Source organism: Carettochelys insculpta, chromosome 8, assembly GCF_033958435.1.
Source record: "Carettochelys insculpta isolate YL-2023 chromosome 8, ASM3395843v1, whole genome shotgun sequence".
In the NCBI taxonomy this organism is placed as follows: Eukaryota; Metazoa; Chordata; order Testudines; family Carettochelyidae; genus Carettochelys; species Carettochelys insculpta.
In genome coordinates this window covers 36,627,629-36,653,085 of record NC_134144.1, presented here as the reverse complement: position 1 = coordinate 36,653,085, position 25,457 = coordinate 36,627,629, and the positions used below count along the sequence as shown (strand labels likewise).

Sequence of the window (25,457 nt, the reverse complement as noted above, 5' to 3'; positions counted from 1 at the left end):
GCTCACTTTAGCCCCTTCTCCCCCATGGAGCCTGGAGCTTGCTCAAAGCCATGCCACTTGTGGATTAACAAAAGACCAGCTGATGCTACCAACCACCACCTAAACAGTAAAATTCTGCATCTTTATTAATGACGCTGTTGTAAGTAGGACTGTTAGTGACTTTAAAAATTATTACTGGCACTCAGCCCATACACAGAGGTCAAAAGGTCAAACGTCAGCACTCTGCCTCGGAAACGTTGCTGACTCCTGCTCTTGGCAGTCAAAAATAGCTGAAGTAAAGCACAGCATGTTTGAGTCATGCAGCCTGTTGCTAGAGTCTACAATTGGAGCGTGCAACATAAGAGCTATTCCACAGGACCCTGGAAAAGCTCTACCTTGACAGAGGAAGCGACTTATAAAAAAAGGGACGTACCCCCAGCTTTAAGGCCCATATGTAACTATTTGCAGAGTTAGAGCCATATTACTAAAAATAAATGCATTGCTTTTTTAAATTTGCTCATCTGCCCAGAGAACGAATGTTTTATTTATGCTGTCCTGAGCTTTGAAACTAAGTTTGGCTTGCTTGTAGTTTTCTGTATTTTTCCTGATGGGGTGCATCTGGAAGTTATCACATAACACATACTTTTTGTTCGTTTTGCTTTTGAAAAATACATAGTTGCTCCCTGTCAATGTGAAAGAGCTCTCCAGTCAACATAATAAAACCACCTACGTAAGCAGCAGTAGCTATGTCAGTGGGAGTCTCACATCAACCTAGCACAAGGCACATGAGCATTTATGCTTAGAACCCTGTGTGGATTCAAAACTGTTGATCCACGTCCAATTTTCATTGGCCAGGGTCACCTCCTCATGGAATCCACAGTGTGGATTTTACTTGCATCTACACAAATCATCTGCAGGGGAGGGTGGAGGGAGCACAGATGAGCAAAGAGAGGTCATGGTCATGCAGGAAAGATAAGCAGCACAAAAGCAGAGACTGAGGGTAAGGAATAGCAGGAACCCAGGTCCAGGGCTCCACAGGCCAGTGCTCATCAGTTGGGGGAAGGGAGGCCAGGTAGGGCCAGCACTCATTCCTGCTTGCAGGGGGATTTAGGACAAAGCTGCTTGTGCCCTTTCCCGGCTGGGAGTGCAGGGGCCTACCCTGGCACCCCCTAACCCACTCCTGCTGTGTGGCTGGAGGATAGGGAATGCTCTGCACAGTTATCTGCTCCAGTAGCCATGGATATGAAGCAGATATCCACTGGTATGCAGGGCTCTACTTATGCTGCTCAGGGTGTGGGTTTTTTCATACCCCAGAGCAACATGTTTTGTCAACAAGTGGTAGTGCATACACAGCCTAAATCAACATGGAATCAATTTAAACTAAACTGAACAAATCTACTCAACCTGAAATGGATGTTAACAGCAGCTTAACTACCTCAGTTTATGAAGTGATGTAAATTGAACTGCTTCAACGTCCTTTTGAAGGCAAGCCCTGGTCTACACTACAGCATTAGGTCACTGCATGGCAGTTTATGTCACCCTATGCATGTTTCTGCCCTAAACTTTTGCTCCCGCTGATATAGCAGTCTTGCTATGCTGAACTGATAACTCCATTTCCATGAGAAGCACAGAGTCGATACTGATGAGTTAAAGTGATACAGTGGCACTGTAGAAACTGCATTGCTTACACTATTACTAGCTTTCAGAAGCCGTCCCACACTGACAGTACAATTGATACAAGTATAAGATGGGTAGCTGTGTTAGTCTGTTTTTGCAAAAATGAGAAGTCCTGTGGCACCCTATAGATTAACATATATCGGAGCATAAGCTGTCATGGGCAAAGAATGCGTCTGACGAAGTGGGTCTTTGCCCATGAAAGTTTATCCTCCAATGTATTTGTTAGTCTATAAGGTGCTGGAGGACTTCTAGTTGTTGTTATAATCAATACAATAGCTCCTGGTGAAGACCCACACCGACAACAAAAGGTTAGAAGCGTAGAGGCACACAAGCAATGTACACTCATCCCTCGCTATACCAGCACAATTGGTTCCCAGCTTTCTGTTTGTAGGTGAAAACTCCTAAGAGGGGCTTTAATTACCATTAAAATACATGTAAAAGTGTCTGATTGGTTCCTAATGCTTCAAACTCAGGGAAGGAGCCGCAGCAGGTGGTGCTGCTTTAGATAAGTGAACCTTGGGTTGGGGGGAGGGTTTAAGGCTGGGGGCAGTTTGGGGCTATGAGTGGGAGGGAGGGTGAGTTAAAACCTGCAGGCAGCTCTGGTGGAGGAGGTGGTGGTTTGTTCCTCCCAGTTGCAGCAGAGGTACCTGGGGGAGGCGTGGTGGGTTGGAATGGAATGGGGTGGGGTGGGTGTTGGGAGCCGACTGGGGTGGGTTGTGCTGAGAGCTGGGGGAATATTGGGACCGGGTAGTGGGGGGTATGCAGGGAGTTGCTGCAGGGGCAGCGTTGGGAGCAGGCCGGGCAGGGCTCATATAAGCAGGGTGAGTTCACTCACATATAGTAAGTATATAGTAAGTATGTATGTCCCTCGTTTTAGCGAGTACTCTTAAGTAAAGTACTCGTTAGACGTGGGATGAGTGTACGTACTTCAGCCGTCTGCAGGCATCAGGTTGACTTAATTCTGTAGCGTAGTCCTATCTTCTAAGAGTCTCTTTAGCTGCTCTTACCCCAGGGACCACTCAAAGGCTAGCCAGGCCCCCTAATTTCCTCCTCAGACTGAGCGCAGGGAGGCGGACCTGGACCTGGGCTAAGGAGAGAGGGACAACGCCAGCCCTGGGGCGGCAGGGCACACAGCGACCTCCCGGGCTACTTTAGCAGCACGTGACGGTGTCCGGGGATGGGCTTTGTTCCTGCCACCAGCGCTGGGCATCAGACTCTCATACTGTGCGCTTGGTCTCCGCTCCGTAAGGCGCCTGCCGCCCCCGCTCTTTCCCGTAAGGCAGCGCAGCCTCTCCCCCCTGAGCAGGGCACGGCCGAGCTGCGGCTGCGAGTCGGGCTGGGCTACAACCCCGGGGCGTTCATCGCTTGACGTAACCTTTCAGGGAAAGGGCCCGGGCTGCAGGGGGCGGCAAGCCAAGCTCCGCCGGCAGCCACTCACGGGGGGTGCAGCAGAGCGCTAGGGCCGGCACGGAGCACACTCGGCTTCCGGGCGACGCCCCGCCCCTTGCCTGTCTCCCGCGGGGTACGTGGGCGCCGCCAGCCGTTGCGAAGCAACCCGGGACCTGCCCGTTGGGGGCGCCGGCTGCCCGCTCTCAGGCAGCGCGGGCCGGGCCCGTCCCTGGGGCGGAGCGTCTCTCGGCCGGCTCGGTGCCCTGGCGCGGCTGTTGCCATGGTCACGCGCTGTTTGTAGCCGCAGGGAGGCGGTCAGGCTGCCGGCGGGATCGGCCGGCGACATGAACAGGTAGCGGAGCTGCGGCTTCTCTCCCGGCGCCTTCCCCGGTCTGGGGAGCGGCCCCTGCTCCTAAACGCCTGCGTTTGTCTCCAGGTCCGGTGTGGTCTGCGGCCCAGGGACTCCTCGGACAACCACCCCGAAGGTGAGAGTCTCCCCTCGCCCCCGGCAGCCCCCCAGGTAAGAGATTCGCCCTCGGCCCCCATCGCAGCCCCCCAGGTCAGAGACCCTCCCCCCCCGGCACCCCCGTAAGAGATTCTGCCCCGGCCGCTCTCCTTGTCCCCCCCATGTAAGCGGTTCTCCCCCGGCCACCCAGTGCAGCCCCCGACTCTTCCCCCCCATTTTCCCCCCCGGGTAAGAGATTCCTTCTCTCCCCCCCCCCTCCCACCCGCGTACGAGGATTGGGGAGTTTGCTTAAATACTTTTGACACCCAGTATGCACCTAAGTACCTTTAAAAATCAAGCCTTAAATCCAGTCTCTCCCTAAGGCAGTTTATATTAGACCTGTATAAAGATGAATAATTGCCCAGCCTCAGTCATAGGAGTGATTCGTGGCTTAATTGGGGTCAAATTCTGTCTCCTAATGCACACACTGTGGACATTAGTAATTGCTCTCCTAATTAAGTGCAGAATTCATCTTTGATTTTCCTGGGTTCTGTTTTCTGTTCTTTAAGTCTCCCGCCCTGCATCTTAAATCTAGTCTTGGTGATGCTCTGATAATTTATGGAAGTTTTTTTTTTTTTTTTTAAAGTAAATAGTCGAGTTTCATCTGCTTTTGTGACATGGAGTGAAACTACCTGTTCAGTGGTCTCTTTTCAAATCTTAAGCTCCTCCCCTTTTTTATAGGATTCAGTACAAGACACTTGTTGCAAATATCTCAAATGTGCATACATCTCTAAATCTCTTGTGAAAGCCACTTGACATCAAGATTTTTTTTTTAATTTCACTGGCTTGTTAGGGGTGTCTGTTAGTATCAGATGTCATATCACTTAGTGTTGAGCACTAAGATTGTGATAACACTTCTATTTTAAAACCCTATTTTTGGGAGACTTTGTAATTTTTTGTATCATTTCTGTATAGCAGAAATCTAGTATATGAAGTCCAATTTTTCCTTTGTTAATATATAATTTTCAGCTTTAAAAATTTTTCTGGATTTTCTGATTTCAAAAGGTTTTTATGTGCTTGTACAGGTTGCAATCCCTGGTCTGGACCAGGGATTTTGCTGAACCAAGGGAGTGCCCTTGCTGGCCTTTGGCCCCACTTTTGGGGACCCCCCCGTACCCCGAGCTAGCAGTCCACTCCTTGCTGCCAGCCCTAGCCATTTCCCCACAATTATGCATGGCTCTTGGGCCCTGGACACCAAGCTATGGGGCTTCCTTCCCTGTCCCTGAGCCACTGCTTCCCAGCTCCAGCCATGGCTCCCCTGTCAATCCCAGTCCCTCTGTCACCAGACTGGCTTCTCAGTCATGGGCTGCTGGCTCCTGGACACTGGTGCTCTCTGGTCCAGCAACATCCTGCATGATCACAGATGTTGCTGGACCAGAGCTGCAACCTACATGAAAGTTAATAGTATCGGAGGAGTAGCAGTGTTAGTCTGGATCTGTAACAGCAACAAAGGGTCCTGTGGCACCTTAGAGACTAACAGAAAACTTTTGAGCATGAGCTTTCGTGAGCATCTGATGAAGTGAGTCTGTGCTCACGAAAGCTCATGCTCAAAACTTTTCTGTTAGTCTCTAAGGTGCCACAGGACCCTTCGTTGGTATGAAAGTTAATTTAATTTAAAACACAGTCTGATACAGGAATATTCCTGACTTCACTGCAATTTATTTTTGAATTTTTTTTTAAAAAAACTAAATGGTGCTTAATGTGAGTGGTAACCTTTGTAAAGGTACTTACGTTCTATAGGCGAAAAATTCATAACTTTTTTATGAACTTAAGTACATTAAGAACTTAAGAACACTGTAGGCTATAGGATTTGGTAAACTACATAGTATATATATTTAAAACATTTTGGCCAACTCACTTCACTGGTATTGAGATATATAAATGTTCATGTCAACAGCACCAGTCCATTACAGCCCATGCTCTTAGTGTTGAGAAATTACTGTCTGCTGGCTGCATGAGATGAGTTTTGTGTTCTTTGCTAGAAACTACACCGAGAAGCATACACATTGTAAAAATTATCACCATAATTGCTGTAAGTTTCAGCAGTAAAACAGAGGGCTAAATGGGCATTAAGACTGCATTACCCTTTTTAACCCTTTTGCTGACGTTGTCCCCAACTGAAATCTTCTATCACTAGTTTTGATGAGCACTGAATTCATGTGATTCTGTTTACATAATTGTACATTTTGGTTTTTAGTGCTAAAATCTCTCTGAGGGTGTGTGTAAGAATGCCAAGGAGTCTGATGTCAGATTTCTTCCCGTTATGCATTTTACTGTTCCTGATTCTCCACTTTGCACCAGCGACCAAATACAACGGGAGAGCTGGCCAAGTAGGACCCCTCTTCAAAAGGAGATAGCAGATCGTGGGGGAGTACAAATACAGGGAGAGAGGCATTATGCTAGTGCTACCGGTTATGCACAAACACTACCAGGCAAGGATTTGGAGAGCTGATGTTTTATTACATGGAACTGGGATTTTTGCTTAGTGTACAGTTAGGAAATGGCTCTTCTGCTTTTGTCATTAACTCCCAGGAATACAGTTTTATGTACTTAATGCTGTTCCCTTTCACAAATTGTTCCCTTTTGAGTCGGAAAAGAAGTGGTAAACATCTATCCTTATGCAATCAGACAATTTGTAGCATATCAGAAGTTTATATCCTATAACAGACTAAGTGATTCCAGATAAAAGAGCATTTTAATTTAGAAGTTATTTAGCTGAATGAGTATCAAGATGCAGCTAACAAATTTAGTGTCCACATTTTAAATAGTTTTTTTTAATAACTTTTGAAAATTTTTCTGTAAACTTTATCAGGTCTCTGGAATGCTGGAAGTGATTGGACCAGAAGGTACTACTTATAATTTATCAATTAATGAACTGTTTAAAAAGTGAAAAGCTGTTATTTTCAACATTTGAATTAAAAAAAAAAAACACCTGTAGCTATTATATCTGCTTATAAAATCATAAGCCTATTTTTTCATCCTACCATATTTATTTTCTCAAGCATAAACTTCGTTCAGTTTTTATGAAATGTCCCTCATATTTGCAGCTTGTCTTTCAGTATGGCCATATTCACACTTATTCAAAGCTAATACCAGTGAAGAGATGTGGATCTACCTAGTGGTGTTACTCTGTGAATTATGTAGTTCACGTCTTTGCAATGTCAATCTCGGGCATTGCACAGATGAGTAAGACTCTAACAAGCTTGGAGACCTGGTGTGGAAAAATATATGTGAATTGCCAATCCTGCTTCCAAGTTCCAAAGTAAAAATGAAGGGAAATATTTTCAATAGCTCATCATGGTAAAAATGTAAACTCAGATCATGAATTTGGGTGTGATCCAAGAAGGTACTTATGCAGTTAAGTCCCATTTTCAGATACCACCATTACACACACAACTGCCCAGCTTCCTTTCAACCCTGTAGATGCTTCAACTCATACAGTGACAAAGCTTTTATCTCTGGGCACGTTACAGTCCCATTAGGCAGCTAGTCCTCCTCAAGTCAAGCTTCAGTGCATGAACTTGAGTCATCTAGGCTCATAAGGTCATCTAGTTTAGTTCCCTACACTCATGGCAGGATGGAGTATCATCTAGACTAGTGGTTTTCAACCAGTGTGCCTCAAAAACCGTGCATGCTGCAGAAATTCCATCAATTTCCCCTCCCCCCAGCTCTTTGCAGAGCCAGTGGCTGGGGTGGGGGGGGTGAGGTGGCCAGTGGGGATTGGTGAAATTTCATGGCACACTTAGATGACTCCACACCAGCTGGGTGGGGACTCAGCCGTAAAGACCTCCTGATTCACAGTTGGTGTGGGGTTGTCAATGTACCTCCTGCAGCTGCTTTGCAAAGCCTCTGCAAGGGGAAATTGACCAACCCTGCACCAGCCTGGAATCAGGCAGCCTTTTTGCTTGAGCCCCCAGGTGGTACAGGGTCCTCAATTCCACCTGGGGCTCTGCATGTAGTCATCTGTATTCCCACCCCCCAGCCCTTGCTCAGGTGAACAGGGAATTTGAGACAAGATTGTCCTCTTCTCAGATGACTGGGCTAATCACTAAGCATTGTAATTCTTTTGCTGCCCAATTAATACTTATTTATTCATTCTATTATTTAATGGACGTGCAATACAGCAAGGTCCCCACATTCGTGAACTTAACGTTCACGAATTCAGTTGTTCACGAGTGGCTGCTTTGATGGCTCCAGGGTGGGGAGTGCCAGCAGCCGCTGCTTCCCCAGGGCCTCAAGGCAGGGAGCGCTGGTGGCTGCCACTTCCCAGGGCCTCAAGGCAGGGAGTGGCAGCAGCTGCCGCTTCCTGGGACTCCAGGGCAGGGAGCTCTGGCAGCTGTCGCTTCCTGGAGCGCCGAGCCCCGTCCCCCAAATTTGCAAAAATCAACATTAGTGAGGGTTCTGAACACCAAACCCTCGCAAATGTTGCAACCCTACTGCAATTTCCTTAGGAGAGATTGAGAGAGATCCACACTGGAATATTTCATAGCTTGGTGGTGATGGCATAAATCTGAGAGGTGGGTGGTCCCTGTTCATGTCACTTCCCCGTTCAGTTCTGAATATAACCTTCTGAATCTCTCTCCCTCATCCTGGGTGACTATCCAATTCTCTAGAAGAAAGATGGTTCTCCTCCTGCATGTTTCAATGAACTTGTCAGAAGGGCCCGATCCAATAGGCATTATTTAAATAAGTCTGCCAGATTGGGCCATGTGGTTAAGATGGCTGAATGCCTATCTTCCCTGCTTTGTGGCTCATGAACCGAGATAGGCATTCATCTCCATGAGAAGGACGTGTTAGCACACCCCCTTCTGGTTAATGCTGGCCATGGGCAGGCTTATGTGTTTCCCTGCCTAGTATGCTGGCTTTGTGGATCACAGTCTCTCCTGTCTCTCCCCATTCCTTTTATAGGAGCCTAGGTGCCTACCTCTAGCTTTATGGATCACAGCAATGTTCCTGTAATTTTTCTGGATGCATTGCAACACCTTAGTCCCCACAGGGATCTAGGCCTTTGAAAGTTTAGTGCACACCTGGCTATGTCATAAAACTGCAACTCCATATGTCCAGAGGTGAGAGTAAGCCAGTGTGTCCAGGTATGGTGCTTCAGCAGGAAGCCAACTGCCTGGGTACTCCCAGCGTAGCTCCTGGGGCTTCCTGCATGCTGCCCTGCTCAGCCTGTGAAAGAGGCTAGCTGGGAACTCCCCCTTCTATAGTTATTCAGTCAGTTGCACAAACTTTACATATTTTTTTAATAAAAACTTCTTGCTGCAGTTGTTTTGTTCAGTGATCCTACAAGGTTTTCTATGATCTATAATTTTATAATGATACACAGTTTTTTTTTTTAATTTTATTTATTTATTTTTAGGAAGAAAACTTGCCGTATTTTTAGCTTATAATTATTCAGAAGGACAAAGGTTAAAATATCCTCTGCTAGCATTGCTGAATGTAGAGCTAAATAGTCTAAAGCATGCATGCTCTGTCCATTTATCATAAAATCAATAGCTCAGTTTTATAAATTTTGGAACATATAGGAAACCATTGAGCAAATATGAACGCCATTGATAAGCAGGGAATCCACTGAGTATGCTTAAATAGATGTTACTTTAAGCCAGGCGTGTCCAGCCCGCGGGCTGCATGCGGCCCCACAAGATCATAAACTTTTAACATTATTATGTGATTTATATACATCAACTATATTTTATATACGGCCCAAGACAATTCCTCTTCATTCAATGCGGCCCAGGCAAGCCAAAAGGTTGGACACCCATGCTTTAAGCCATACAGTGTTTCATATGTGTACATCTCTTCCTGGCTGTTTTGTAAATTTGAACTCCATTTGCTCATGGGAGAGTGTAAATGAACCTATAGTTGAAAATCGTTAGCAAGGAAGGAAAACCATGCAGAGTAACAAAAATTCACAAGATTTTAAAAATCCCTTTGTCTACTGAATAAAATGTACTTTGTGAAAAACATTATGGACCCATTCTAAGTAGGGTGACCACATTCCCCTAGGCTAAATATGGGACATCTTGGGGGTAGGGGTGTCCCAACTAAAATGGGACAGACAGTCACTTGCATCAGGCAACGGCTGCAGCCTTCTTCCCACACAGACCTCTCCTGAACCCCCCGCCCAAATCCCAGCCCATTCCTGCACCCTCCCTCCCATCCAGACCCCACACACCCTGCAAACAAGCCTGCAGCAGGTTCTTCGGGGCTCATTGCTGCAGACGCCGGCCTGGGGGCTAGGGCTGCAGCCCCTCTGCACAGGGCGAGGGGGGCTCCAGCCCTGCGGGATGTTGGGGGGGGGGAGGGGTGGCTCAGCCCCGCACAGTGCAAGGCCCTGGCTCTGTGATGCAAGGGTTGAGAGGGGGTGGCTCCGCCCTTGTGCTATGCAGGGCTCTCTCCCCAGGACCACAGCAGGGGCCACCCCAGTAGGGCTTCAGCCCCAGCTCCATCCCAGCCCTGTGGTAGGACTCCAGGAGCGGGGGCTCCAGCCCCACAGGAGGTCATGGGGAGCTTTGGCCCCACAGCATACAGGGCTCCAGCTCTGGCCCTGGGATATGGCTGGGGGAAGGGTGTTCTTCCTTTGCACTGTGCAGGGCTCAGGCTGCAGTAGGGCTCTGGCTCCATGCCAGCCCTGTGTCGGGAACTGGGAGCGGAGGCAGCTCCGGAGATGGCCCCAGCCCTGCACTGCAATGGCCCCAGCTCCCCCACCTTCCTGCCCCCCAGCTCCTGCCCTGGCCCAACCACACACCTAAGCAAGGCTGGAGCTGGCAATGGCATCCCAGTGGTGCAGCAGGCGTGAAGCTACATTTTAAAAATGGCAGTGGCTGGGAAAAAAAAAGCCCCGCAAGTCTTCAGCCAGGACAGGAAAAGGAGAAGGCCAAATACAGCACAGTTAGTCCTATTTAAAAAATAAGTCGGGATGCCTTTTTGCCTCCCTAAGTATGGGGCTGTTCCGCCCAGTACGGGACAGATGGTCACCTTAACGCTAAGTGTTGTCAATAGAAATTTGCCATTGATTACATGGTAGCAAGATTTGGTCTTTAAACTCATTTGAAAACTGAATACAGTAAACTGTTTCATATCTGGCATTCTATTGTCTGGAACTCTCAAATAACCAGTATTTTAGCTATGTTTTCCATGAGTGAATAGTGAAAGTAAATACAAATAAATACAGCAAATACAGTATAAGTTTACAGTGCACAATATTGCTGCTGTTGGTAAATAAAGTACTCTGCATACAGTTTTGTTACTTAATGTCTAATCTTGGTTTTTCTCTAGAGTTATCCATTCCTGGGTATACCTCTCTGTTCTCCAGAATATTTGAATATCTGGCAACCTCCTGGTCCTGAGGCTGCCGGGTATACAAGTTTACCGTATTAATAGTCTTTATGGACCACAATGGTTTTACAGTAACATTATTTATAACAAGAAAAAATTGTGATCGTTATGCACTCAACAAAGATTCAGATGACTTTATGGTAGTGGTTCTTAACCTGCTGTTTATGGGACGCTTGCAGCCTAATCAGCACTTAACTGTTGTGCATGTGACATCTTTAAGACCAAACAGGTAGTATTGGACGTGGTCCGCAGAACACAAGCAGCACATAATAGTTTGAGAACCACTGCCTTATACTGTACAGTTAGACTGTTTCCTTACGGGGAAGGGAATGTTGATCAGGCCATGGAATTTTTCTCTGACTCTCATAATTCACCCAGAACTTTTAAACTTCCACTTGAATAGCCGTGTGATAAAGGCAACATGGACCTTTATGTAATGTTGAATCGGAGATGTAATATTCTTAAGCAGTATGTCACCTCTTAGTACTCTGTAGCATTTTCAGCACTAATTACAAGCCCTAATTCTGATAGGGCTTGTCTGACACAGGATAAAACTAAAAAAATTATTTTTTTTTTAAATTATATGTTACAATTGTTTGATATCTGGTGGAGTATACAAAGAGAAGGTGCTAGAATCACTTTTACAACACCAGTATTAAGTCTGTTGTATGGAGCATTTGCAAATCCTCCTTGCATAAAGGGAAAGAAGACAAATAATGCAGAAATAGTCTGAAAAATGGCATTTTTATCAGAGATTTTAAATGCCCACTAATATTGAGTAGATTCATATATAAAGTGAGACATTTTAGCATATATATGTGTTTATAAATTACATTAATAGATCAGTGCTTCACAATTCTTCTATTTGGCTTTATAAAACATTTTCTTGTAGGATAACTAATTATCAAAAGCATTCTGCATTTGTAATTAGAAACTTAGACGGTCCAACATTAACTGTACACTTTGATAATCAACTAATTGTGTATAGAAAAGTACAGTTTAAGAAAACACGGTCTCTTCTGTTTTGTGCTTAATAGATAATGTATGTGTGTCTGTTTAGATGGATGTATTCTAAAAACCTGCTTGACTGCATCAAGGTAAGAAAAGACCCAGTCTTGGCCCCAGAAATTTAAGTTTTCTTTTTTATCAAGCAAGCGGTAAAGAAATGTGTTGTGTGAAGTTGGAAAGACCTGGGGAGGGGTAGGTATTAAGTAGGTATTTTTTCATTGGATTTGCATACAATAATATGTAGTCTTTGGAATTGAAAAGGTTCTTTTTCCAGGTTTTTGGAAGTTTGTTCCAAAAAGTAAGTGCGTGCGTGCGCGCCCAGTAGATCAAATCAAAATTGTAATACAGAAAGGGCACATTGTGAAAGATGAAAAGATTAAATATAGACTTTACAGTAATTGTTGTGAGGTATCTATAAAAGGTCGTATTTCCAAGCACTTCCTTCACAAATTTGTTGAAACAGTCACATTATAGGCTAGAGCTAGTGATGCTTAATTCTGATTGAGAAAAATGTTCCTTTCCAGTTAACTTGGGTTCATTCCAGGCCCAAAAGAGGTTTTCTTCTACCTCTTTTTAACATATTGAGACAGTGCTATATTGAGTAGGCCTCCACGTTGGAAACAAAACTCTGTGGCTTCTGGCCTACAATAATTCTTTGACCTTTTCGTGCTGCACAGCTCCAGAAGCTGCTCCTGGATCTAAAAGAGCCCTCTTCCCTGTTAGGAAGCAATAGAATGCCACACAAGTGTTCGCAGGAGTTGGGTGTTGTACATGTCTGTTCTTGGTTCCACTTCTCCTTGTTCACTGCTCCTCCTCTTCCCCCAGTAGTTTAATGAAAGGGAACAATGTTCCACCTATTGTCTCTTAGGTATGTTTTAAACACGTAAAGAAGTTGAGGAATATTCTTAACCATTAATTGAGACAACCAATATTTCCCCTGCTAGTTCTGGAGTAACTTTCTTGTGTAGACCCAAGTGCATGGCATTAGTTGGAATGGAAAAAATATGATTAGATGGACCCAAAATAGCAAGATGTACAGGGCAGAGCATGGAAATATTTAAATGATTCTTGAATAGTGAAAAGGTTGGTATAGATTGGACATTTAAAAAAAAAACCACTTGTTTAGGTTGCATTCCTACAACCCCCTCGTAACTCAAATTTTTACACAAGTCAGAGGAGAGATGGCAACTAGGCGACCGCTTGGTTCCCAGCTCCCTGTTGCTTGGTGGACCTAGGAAACTGACCAGCCATGAGCCAGTGGAGGAGCGCTGGGAAATAAGGACAGCCTGGCTCCCCTCCACTCCTTTGGAGCCAGGAAACTGATCAGGGCTGCTGCCCTGCTCTGTTTCCTGGCTCTGCAAGCAGAGGGGAGCCAGAACCCAGACTGCTGTCTGGTTCCCAGCTCCCTGCCACTCCCAGGACTGGGAAACTGCTCCTGTCAGGGAGGGCAGCCTGACTCTCAGCTGCTACCCCTGACAGGAGCGGTTTCCTGCTACTATCGGGGTGGCAGTGACAGTAACCCAAGAGATGCGTGTATCTCGAGGGCTTACTGCAATCAGAAGAAACGTGGAGCTACACGCATCTTGTAGAACTGGAAAGGACCTTGAGAGGTAATCAAATCCAGTCCCCCTGTACTCACAGGAGGACCTATTGCCATCCCTGACAGATTTTTTTTTTAGATAATCTAACCTGTCCCAGACCCTTGGAAGGCCCCTCAAGGACTGAGCTCACAAGCCTGGGTTTACAAGGCCAGTGCTTTAACCACTGGGCTCTTCCACCCCTCCCCACTAATATACTATTTACTCATTAGAGCTGAAAATGTTTTGTACCTACTAATATTCCAATTCAGCAACGCACTTCAGTACATATTTAAATATTGGTAAACTCAATAGTAAAAACATACAGAAGGGATTTACAGAATAGCGAATATATTTGAGTTTGAGTTTAAGTGCTTTGCTGAATCGTGTCATAAATCTGGTTACAGTTCTTTCTAGTCTCTGCTCTAATGCCAGAGTCAGCATTAGGGCTTGTACGACCCCTGGGAAAGGGCTGTATATTTTTAAGTCAGATCTTCGAGTCAAGATAAAGTAATTGCTTGCAGTAATTGCAGTTATTTGTTTTGCTACTCCATATCCACTTGAACAAACTCTGAAATTCCAGTGTTCAAGGACTACATATGTTACTACAAATGTCTGTATTTCTAATAGGCAGAACTCTCTAGGAAGGACAGCTGCTATAGAGGTAAGACTCAGTTTTCCATAGGATCTACTTCAGTGTATCTGTCTTGGGCAATGGATGTGTTTAGTTCTGTATGTAGCTATTGTATGAAAAACAATGACATTTTGAAGTCTGAAATATTCATACACAGTGAAGAAATTCAAAACTCCACTTCTAAATCTTGATGTGGAATTATGTTACTGGGAATTTGGATACCTGAAAGAGTCCCTAGTAATGCTAGAAGGGTATCTTAAAAAAATTATAGTGGTTTTCATTTTTATTAATATTATTGTTATTTTAGGACAAAAAGAATGGGCAAAATGGCAGATTACATGTGTTTGGTCCAAAAGGTAAGTGGCTCAATAATGGTTTAGTAGTTGGGGTAGGGGACGTTTAATTAAATGTTTGTCTTGATGGTATAAAAAGTCCAGTACGTTTTTGAGTTTAGGAGTACAAATTTTAATGGCAAATTTGAAATATTTTATAACAGCTTTCATAGTCAAAGAAGCTTAAAATTGAAAATCAGAATTCATTTTAAGTAAATCAGAACTTGAAACAGATGATGTTCATTTTTTTTTGTTTGTTTTAGAAGAAGTGGTTATTGAACCAATTCAAACAATGCCATGGTAAGATGATCTTTGTTTTTTTCAGCTGATCTATTACATGCCTTTTTAAGCAATTAGAGCGAGATAATGAAATCATTTGTCACCCAATTAATTTTGAAAGACTGGAAATGCATGAATTAGCACTTTAACTTTTGGTTCAATTGGCACCATTGCTATTTAGATGGGGTATTTAAAGTAGAATGTAAGTGTTGATGATATTGTGGAAATACACATTGTTTAAGGCTTTTAAATAATTTTTCTATTTTACAGTTATAGAATACTTATTTATTTTTAAACTGTGAAAATGTGTTCTGTTAGGCATAATCTTTTGGTTTGAAAACAATAGAAATAAAGTATAAACTAAAATTAGAAAGCAATGGAAGATATCTGTAAGAGCCAGATCCTGTATCACTGAAGTCGGAAGAGGCTTTGCCATTAGCTGTAAAGTTCAGGCCCTGAATGATCTTGGTTGCTTTGAAAATACCAGTCACTGTATTTAAGATTTTCATGCAGTTGCATGAAAACTGTGAACATGTTTTCCAAAATAAGTAAGTTACCATGGCCCATAGACTGTTCCCATAAGAAGCCAAGGACAATTCTCATCAATTTCAGTGGATTAAGATCATGACAAGTTCTCTTAATTTGCCTGCAGTCAAAAGGCAGGTGTGGATATACAGTAAGTAATCTAAAGTCACATTTTTATAAGTGGTTTCTAATTTGGATTTCACTTCTTGTAGACATGAAGGATTGTGCATGGGGGGCGGAAAATGTGAATATTCTTGTTAAAGGCTGTCCGTAAATTTGGCCCCTCGTGATTATCCTAGATTGCTCCAAAATATCCTTCCTTGCTTTACCTGTCATATCCATAAAACTCTACTTGGGGCACCAGATTTTTATTTCATGTACACAAGTGTAAAACTTTGAGTAACTCCAAAGATGAAATGAGTCCAATGTTAAAAAGGAACAGTTTGTTCCTGGAAATACACATTTTCATGAATCTTTTTGTATATGCACCTGTAGTCTGACAGGCAGTGGGTAATTAGACTTTGAGCGCTCAGGTTTCACACTCCTAATTCATCTGCAAAATAGCAGAAATCAGTAAATTTTGCATGGATATGGAGAAACGTGTAGGTGCAATTTTTAAGAAACTTTTTAAAGGTCCTTAAAGTGGTATGCTGTGAGATGGTTGTCTTATACAGCAGAGACATAGAGAATAAAATAACTTTACATTTGTAACCATTTTATTGATTGTCAGAGTTTAAAATAGCTGTACCATATTCAGCATTTCCTATACATAAACAGAATTAGAGGTTGAACCTCTATAATCTGGACTTCCTTAATGGGGCAACACCCCTGGTCCAGCATCATCAGTGACTCTGGGGATGGGATGGGACAAGGAGCATTGCCAGACCAGGGAGGAAGGGCATGCTGGTGGCCTGGGCCGCCACCATCCTGGGAGCTGGAGCAAAGACCTGACATTGAGCTCTCCTGGTCTGGCGTATTCCCTGGTTTGGGACTGGTCAGGTCCTGAAGGAAGGGTGCCAGACCAGGGAGGTTCCACCTTTACAGTCATTTCTGTTCTTTATAATCTGCATAAAATAAACATTCAGGTTTATTGATTTGCCTGCAGTTGGTGCTGAGTTCCACACTTAACTTTTATGCTGTGATATGAAAGCCAAATGTGTATGAAAGGGAAAAAATAGAATCATGTAGTGAGGCCATTGTACAGATCAGTCTGTGTTTTTGATTTTTGGTGGGATGAGGAGAAGATGGTACTAATCTTGGAAAGGCACAAGCTCACAAGTGTCACGGAAGGAACATAATTATTTTGCAGTTAATGAAAATATCTTATTTGTGTTTCTCTGTGCGGAAAACAATTTTTAATTTAAACCAAGGCAGCATGGATGTGGACCAGAATCTACAAACAAAGTTTATACCCCGACAAAACAAATCTCATTATGTGCAGCTAAATCAACTTTTGAAAAGTGAGTTTTATTTCTTTGTATTTCCCTATGTGCATTTGAGAAAAATTGGCTATTTAAGTATTATTTTATGCTTTTAAAATCAATTGTAACCCTTTGGATTAATGATTCAAGTACTGGCCATTCAAGAGCACTCTGTCAGAGGAGGGTGGTCACTAGGAGGAAATGCTGGACTGGAAATGTTGTTAAAATGAGTACCAAATAGCTCCATGGCCCGCATTATAAGTTAATGACAATTTCCTTGGGCTGTAAGACTGTGAGAGGGGGTTGTACATCAGAAGGACAGGCCAGGATGGAAAATTCTAATATGAAGCTAGATTGGCTTGGCATATATGTAAGCCGTCAGGCCTCTAATATGGCTGCAGCCAGTATGAATTGTCAGTGCCTAGCAGGAGCAAGAGCAGGCTGGGTAAGTAGTACCCTGAGCTGCCAGGAAATATCAGAAAACAGACTTTGGTCAGTGCATTGTAAACACTAAGCTATGTAAAAACCCAGCATTGGACAAGCTGCTGACATGGCTGCCCAGAAAGCCCACCATACTAAACCTGAATCAACTAAATTTTTTGTTTGGTGAACCAAACTGAGCTCCAGGTTGTTCTTGGGGTAATTGTCTTAAAACAAAATGTGAAGTCCCTGAAAATCTAAGGCAGTGGAAGGAGACTTCTTGGGATGAGAGATGACACTCTGGCTGCTGTGTGGAAGATATAGCAGAAGAGAAACTAACTAAATTTACTTCACTCCCTTTTGTTGTTTTTAGATTGAGATTTCTTAATCTCTCAATCAGGGTATAAATCTTTTGTCTAGAAACATCCAGCATGTCCTTCACAAAGTACACGGTCATCCAGCACACAAATCACTTTTCCAGAAGAAGCAGTTATTAGTTATGACAGGGTTGTCAGATTTGGCTTATTTCTTTCAGTGCTGTTTCTGTTACATCTGTATAAACTTTGGCTTAACCCGGATATATGTGTTTTGAGTCTTTATGGTGCTTATTTTATTTTTTCCCCTCTGGAAATCATATCCACCATGTAGATGGAACACTTCTGCGAAAAGTATAAAAAATAAAAAATCATCTAGGATTCAAGAAATTAATTTAAGATCACCTCACTACATGCAAGACAATACAGGTAAGATTTACACTTTCTTCACTGAGTTACAGATAGGTCTCTTATTCAGCAAGCTACCTCCCAAAAATTGAGTCCAACAAATGGGTAAGCAGTAAAGATTATAAAGTGGCATTAGTTTCTGTGCTGCATGCTTATGTATAGTAATAGGGCTTTCTTGTAAGAACTGAATGTGCTATCTTAGACTGTATGTGTATCTGGTTTGATGGAGACAATTCTATGGGTTTGATCAATAGTTAACTATTTGCTTCTGATTTCTGCATCACTTTATGGAAACCATCTTTTTTGGTTCTGATATCTCCTGAATTCAGGATCTGTGGAAGTTAATATATTCTAAAATAGCAAAAAAGAAAATTTTAATTTTAGTTTTAGTTAAGAAAGCTCTACAGAATATCTGTTATATTGACAGAGGACATGGTTCTCAGTTATACTGAAAGGAGGATAAAATTCCATGGTGTTACACAGCAGGTCAACACATGGGCTGGGCCTACAATCCCCCCCAGCTTGGAAGAGGGGGCATGTTAATCAAGCGACAGAAGATTACTAACGAAGTGCTGCGGTGAATATGCAACACTTCATTAGGCTAATTCTCCCTCGGCATGCGTGTAGCTGCAGGCACTTCCAAGTGCCCACACTACTTCGAAGTGCCTTTTACTCTTCAAAATTTTGCTACATGCATGCCAGCGCTTTGAATTTTGATGCTTCGAAGTTGCCCCGGGGGAGAATTAGCCTATTCACCTCGGCGCTTCACTAGTAATCTCCCATTGCCCTGATTAAGATGCCCCCTTTGAAGTTGGGGGGCAAGTGTAGACAAGCCCATGCTGTAATAAAGCATATGCAATATATTATATGATTTTGAGGTTCTGAACTTCTAAAACTGTTTTTGCTTCAGTAATACCATATTGTATACAAGAAGATCTGACCACATGTAAATCACTTCTGCAAAGGAAGTGCCACATTAGGCTGTGCAGATTGTTTTTGTTTTGTTTTGTTTTGTTTAATAAATGTCTTCCTAAATACCATGTATTACCCTTTCCATTTTGGAATTAACATTAATGTGTACAGTAACAGACTTCTTCATCCCTTGTTTGTTTTTAACTTGATTTACACAGGCTACATCATGAAACAAACGTCAGTGAAGCTAGGACAGATAGTGTCAAACCAAAAGTCATTCGTTGGTGGGTTCAAGTGAAATGAATCTCTAAATTCCTGACAAGTCTCAATTTGAATATTTTCTATTCAGAGTTGCCTCTTATTATTTCAAACATTGTTTTTTGGTTAGGAACGTGGTATATTGAAAGTGTAGGGGTCTGAGGCTTAATTTGTATCTTCTAGATACAGCCCCCAATAAAGGAAATAGGTCATCCACACCACCCCAAAAGGAACACAGGTGTCCTTTTGTGTTTGGGGCATGCAGAGGCTGCATATTTTGCTATTTTTTCTCTTCTTTGGTTACATCAATATTTTTCTTCTCTAGCCAGCTACTCTGTGTTTTGGGCTCAGAGCAGTGAGGGGAGGAACTAACTTCTGCTTTGTTTTACTCAACTTGCACTGTAGATTAATGTTTGTGTAACTGTCACTCAGGTCTCAGCCCACAGTAACATAGCTATCAATCTAAGTTATGCAACTTCAGCTACATAAATAACATAGCTAAAGTGAACATACTTAGTGCGGTCAGTCAACAGCTGCCACTCTCCCATGGACTCCCCTTACTCTTCATGTTCTGGAGTACAGTAGTCAACCAGAGAGTACTTGGCAGTCAATATATCACATCTATACTAGGTATGATAAATCAGCCCCTTTTGGATCAATCACTGCCCGTCGATCTGGCAGATAGTGAAGACATGCCTCCAGGGGTATGAATTTTACTGACCTAAGTCCTGGTGTAGGCATTGTTAGGTCAACATAGCAACTACCTTTTGGGGAGGTGAAGTACCTTTGCTGATATAAGATGGTCTCCTAGTCAGCATTTATGCTTTTATGAGCTGGCATATGATGTCATAGTTGAGTCAGGGCTATTAAGAAAGAACTAAGTTGATGCAGACTTGAAACTCTTTAAAACCTAGTAAGAAGACTACTGATACTCCATGGAGCTGCAGTCAGAAATAGAAACTAGGAGAGTTGGTGAGCTAAACCCTTCCAGCCATATGATTTATGGGACCTTGAGGGGTCATCTATCCCAGTTCCCTCCTTTTATGGCGGGACAAAGTATTACCTTGACCGTCCCCAACAGCTATTTGTCTAACTTGCTCTTAAAAATCTTCAGAGATGCAGATTTCACAACTGGTTAACCATCCTGACAAGAATTTTTTCCTAATGTCTAACTTAAACCTCCCTTGCTGCAGACTTAAGCCCATTGCTGTTTCTCCTGTCCTCAGAGAGTAAGGAGAATAAATTGTCCCTTCTCCTTGTATAGAAACCTTTTTATGTACTTGAATACTGTTATGTCCTCTCCTGGTCTTTTTTCCAAACTAAACAAACCTCATATTTTCAATCTTCCCTCCTAGGTCGTGCTTTCTAGAGCTTTAATCACTTTTTCTCTGGACTCTTTTTTCCAATTTGTCCAAATCTTTCCTGAAAAGTGGCACACAGAACTGGACACAATATTCTAGTTAAGGTCTATTTAAAATGGAACAGGGTGGAAGAATTACTTCTCGTATATTGTTTACTGTACAACACTTAAGCTAGTATATCACAGAATGATGATCACTTTTTTTGTAACAGTCACTGTTCACCCTTACAGAGCTTGTGGTCCACTATGAACTCCAGATCTTTCTGTAGTACTTCTTCATAGACAGTCATTTCCCATTTTGTGTGTGAAACCAATTATTCCTTCCAAAGTGAAGCACTTTGCATTTGTCTTTGTTACATTTCATCCTATTTACTTCAGCTAATTTTTCCAGTTTGTCCAGACAATTTTGAATTTTAATCCTATCCTCCAAAGCACTTGCAACCCCTCCCAACCTGGTACCAACTGCAAACTTTGTAAGTGTACACTGTCTATGCCATTCTCTAAATCATTGATGAAGATATTGAATACAACCAGAACCTGGAACTGATCTCTGCGGGGCCTCAGTTGTTAAACCCTTTCAGCATGACTGCAAACCATGTCAACAGCTGTCATGAATGAATGCCTGTAAAGGGTTAACTCTTAAAGGCATTGCAGTGAGGGACAGTCAGGTAATGGGAATAATTCCATGGGAACAATTGCAGGCTAAGGGGTCTTTGTCTGGGTTCTGCAACAGGAGCAGGGAGAGATGAAAAATGCTTTGGATCAGACCCTGACAACATTCCCAGACAACCTAGTTCTACCTTTCAATGACTGTGCAACAGCTATAGATGTGTTAAGGTATTTTAGTGTCAGTGGCCTCAGATTACATGAAACTGACTTTTAAAGACATTCTAGATCTCCTTTCCCTCACTCCCCTCCACAGGGCAGAATTGAGGTGGTTTACATCCTCTAGCTGAATACTTTAACATGTTTGGCTTTATTTTTAATTTAACATTCAACTCTCAATTTTCTGTATTTACCACAGTCGGGGTGGGAATAATACAAACATCCTTTACTGCATCTTACCCTAAGTTACTGATACTTATACTCTTTACCTACTTGTGTAAAATTTTCAGGAATGTCTAAGCAAGAAACCTGGAAAGAATGCTAAGTGATACTTCATGTCTTCAATTCATTGGAAAGATCAACTTTTAAATATTGACTTTTTATAGGCAGATGTACTAGCATAGCCTGATTGCATCACACTACTGCAGGTTAGAATAGAGCACCTAGAACATCCTGAATGGCTAAACTGCACCTACAGCCACTTTGTTTCACCAGAATAGCAGAAAGCAAGCGGGGAATGCATTCCACTGTCCCGCTTCTCCCTAGCCTCCAAATTCCCACCTCCTCTTCTCCTTCCTCATATTCCCCTGCACATGTGAACACACTGCATTTTTTCCTCTCTATTCTGTACCTCTGCTTGCGTGTGTACCCACTTGCACCCAAACAGTTCCTCTTTCTTTTCTTCCCTCTGGCTGGGTAGATCTTGAAAAGAAATCTTTAACACTTAAGGTCCTGTTTTGCCATTGTGTTTTATATCTGAATGTTCCTCTGTCAGCAGATGCTTGTGTATAATATCATGTCCTTCAGAGAAATACCTAAAATTTTGCTTTCTTTGAAAGTGCACATCTTGTCCCGAGTGAGGGAGAAGCCAGTCTGCTTTCATGAGCTGTTACAAGGTGGAGAGGAACACACAAGAGCTTGTTTATGCTGCCTCATAGTTTGGACTCCTCAAAGAATAGCGAATACTGAGAAATGACACTGACATTCAAAATAGCAGGCTATTTCAAGGTTTTCGCTCCCCCTCTCATGACAAGGGAGAAACTTTTTACAAATAAAATGAAGAAATTAAATGAAAGAGACAATAAATACTTAATGTTCTTATGACTGTGATGTAAATGCAACAGAAATTAGGAAAGTCAGAGTTAGTTCCCAGAGCAGCAATTGCTTTCTCATTTTGTTAGTTTTCAAGTAAGTAGCTATTCTTTAATACTTTCAAAGACATGTAAGACATTTTATAAAATAAAAATCTACTGTTTTTTGGCTTTCAGCAGATCAAACATTGTAAGCACCATCAGCACAGCAACTCTTCTTTCAGCTCCGTGTTCTGAAAGAATGGTATTACTGCCGAGTTTCTTAATATAACTACTGAAAATTAAGTTTTAAAATGGAGTTCTAGGAACAACATGTTATATTCAGCTGAACTAATTCTTTTCTGAGAGGTGCATCACACAGTTTTTGTTTTTTTTTCTTCTGTGGTAGTTACACTACTGTGTAGGAGAGCACATCTGAGCTCCATAATGTAAGCATTAATTTTTGATATAAGAAAATAAATAGAAAATATTTATACAATACTTAATATAAAAGCATCTTATTAGTGATCATTAACTAGCTAATGCTTTATCACTTTGAATGCATAAAATGCTGTGTAAGTGCTAAGTATTATTTGTTACCATTAATATAATGTACATTTTGTAATTTAGATGATAAAGAGAGAAATTCCAGAAATGTAGAAAAGAGAGCAAATAATGAACTCAGTGCTGAATTTCCGACAAGTAGTATTGATAACCATAATATCGATGAGCAGCTGTCGGAAACTACAGATGACGACGAAAGCAGCAATGAATGTGATGAAAATGAAGATAGAAATGCACCAATTGAGTTGCTGGGAGAGGTAAATTTCAGTCCTCCTTACTCACAATGTAAATATCAATTAAGGGACCCATGTACCCTGGAGCATAGTAGGATCCAATTCTGTAGCAAACACTACATAATGCTGCCAATTCTGCATCATTTTCAATTTCCAGCATCTCGTACAAACATGCTTGCATCATGTTTCAAAACTCAAAGTACTCACTGAGGCACAATTCGGCAATGACTTTTTTTTTTTGAGTGGGAAGAGGTTGTGTTCTCCACATGACCAAAGTATTTGGGCTTCAGTGATTACAGTGGTGTTTGAACATCTCTGAATCTTTTCCCATCATCATGCATGCCACCAAAATTGGGATGCTCATAGTAAGATTCCGTGGCTTATCTGAGTTCTCTAGGCCTCTGTTCTGCACAAAACACTGAAAGCCAGGACTGGTGGCTGTAAACAAACCTTATGGGACCATGGAAAAGTTGGCCACACCCATGCAGGTGGTCGTCTGGCTACCTAAAATCATGCTAGAACACAGAATTTGCCAGATGAGAGAGATCTGGATTAGACAGATTAAACCTGTAATAGTTTCTGAATCACAGTTGCATATCAAGGGATGAATTTTGTGGCAGGTTCTGTAGTTGTGAAATGCTTGGAGGTCTGCAACTGGTACTGGAATAGTAAAACTAGTCTTTTATGCATGTACTATAAAAACAAAATTCCTGACAACACTTTCAAAAACTTACCAAAAGATGTCTTTATAAAAGATGTGCCTGTATTTAGTTGTTTGAAGAGGGAAAACAGTTGTCAGCTTTGTATGATTTTTGTTCTAAGTACTGCAAGATATCTTGAGTGCCCGCTGGGTGTCTAAGCTCATTATCGGAGGGGTAGCCGTGTTAGTCTGGATCTGTAACAGCAACGAAGGGTCCTGTGGCACCATATAGACTAACAGAAAAGTTTTGAGCATGAGCTTTCGTGGGCACAGAGCATCTGATGAAGTGAGTCTGTGCTCACGAAAGCTCATGCTCAAAACTTTTCTGTTAATCTATAAGGTGCCACAGGACCCTTCGTTGCTAATGCTCATTAGGAGTACACCATGTATATGGGGGGGAAATGGTTTTTCTCCTTTGTTACCTAGGTTCAATAGCAACTGTTTATCAAATAGGAGACTGTTTTTTCAGCTAATTAGTTGTATTTGTTCAACATCCAGTTCCTCTTTATTTTTGAAGTGAAACATTAGATGCAGTGTTTGCTGTCATATGCCCTGATGGAGTAAAGTACTTAAGCATATATTTGTCCCACTGATTTTTATTAAGAGTTCAGTCTATGTTAAGACTTTGCTGTCATCGTGATACTAATGATCTTACAGGTAAAATGACAATTCAGTAAGAAACATGCTCTCTGGAATAACATTTTTTGCATGGCAAGCTGAAGAAAACACTAGTCAGGTCCCCAAAAAAGGAGCTATCTTTGCAGTAGCAGGTAAAGCCTTATTAATTGATGCTGAGGGTCCAAAAGGTCAGGGTAAGGTTCAGAGACTTAAATCTAGATCCTGTGCTGTAGAAGAGAGCTGGACAAAACTCAAAGGAGTACGGGGAAAGTTTTTTTTTGTGTTGTTTTCTACTGTAATTTGTGTGTGTAAAAGCAATAGAATGGCAGATTGAAAGTCCATAGGTGCTTAGCCCCTACAGTGTAATTCACATTTTTACACTGAAAAGAAAAATAAATCTGGCAATGAAAAATGAAAAGAAACCTTTAACAGAACTTCTATGGTGGCAGGCTGAGTGCACTTTTGAAAAAACATGAATGTCTAGGCTATGCGAATTATGGACATAGCTCTGAGAATTTAAAGAGAACTATTGACTTCAAGAACTCTGAGTCTGCTTAACTTCAAATGAGAGAAGAGTATTAATAGGCATTTTTAAAACACTAGCCAAGAGTTACCGCACAAAGTTCTCTGAGATAGAAACAGAGAGGGAGCCGTGCTAGTCTATATACTATCAAAACAAAAAGCAGTCAAGTAGCACTTTAAAGACTAGCAAAATAACTTATTAGGTGAGCTTTCGTGGGACACCTAATAAATTATTTTGCTAGTCTTTAAACTGCTACTTTTACTGCTTTTTCTCTGAAATACTCTGTATTGTCTAAGGAGAGAAAGTGATGGTACCTCAAATACCTTTTGGCCAATGCTGATTTTAATTTTTTAATAAATGGTGACCACTATATTTATCATGTTACTTATGTGGTAATTTTAAGATCATGCCATTAATTATGTAAATGGATTCTTCTGCTGCTTTTATCCATTGTTTGTTTCACTATTCTGATAATGCTACCTCATACTATTTAACTAGGTCCATTGTGGATTTCCATTTGTTAATTTAATATCACCGCTTTTAGGTCACTGAGATCCTTGTAATTTAGGTTTGGGTTTAGAGTCT

The 25,457-nt window shown here is 42.1% G+C and overlaps 1 protein-coding gene across 1 annotated transcript in view; it reads left to right on the top strand.

Moving 5' to 3' along the window:
• Nucleotides 1-3,201: 3,201 nt before the first annotated feature.
• ERICH2 (glutamate rich 2) overlaps nucleotides 3,202-25,457 on the top strand; it is a 34,110-nt gene continuing 11,854 nt past the window's right edge. The window contains exons 1-10 of the mRNA XM_075001475.1: nucleotides 3,202-3,397; nucleotides 3,482-3,530; nucleotides 6,363-6,396; nucleotides 11,952-11,988; nucleotides 14,107-14,140; nucleotides 14,418-14,466; nucleotides 14,706-14,742; nucleotides 16,617-16,706; nucleotides 17,736-17,830; nucleotides 22,865-23,055. Of these exons, the coding sequence (XP_074857576.1) occupies nucleotides 3,390-3,397; nucleotides 3,482-3,530; nucleotides 6,363-6,396; nucleotides 11,952-11,988; nucleotides 14,107-14,140; nucleotides 14,418-14,466; nucleotides 14,706-14,742; nucleotides 16,617-16,706; nucleotides 17,736-17,830; nucleotides 22,865-23,055 (624 nt within the window). The 5' untranslated portion in view covers nucleotides 3,202-3,389. The remainder of the gene's footprint in view (nucleotides 3,398-3,481; nucleotides 3,531-6,362; nucleotides 6,397-11,951; nucleotides 11,989-14,106; nucleotides 14,141-14,417; nucleotides 14,467-14,705; nucleotides 14,743-16,616; nucleotides 16,707-17,735; nucleotides 17,831-22,864; nucleotides 23,056-25,457) is intronic.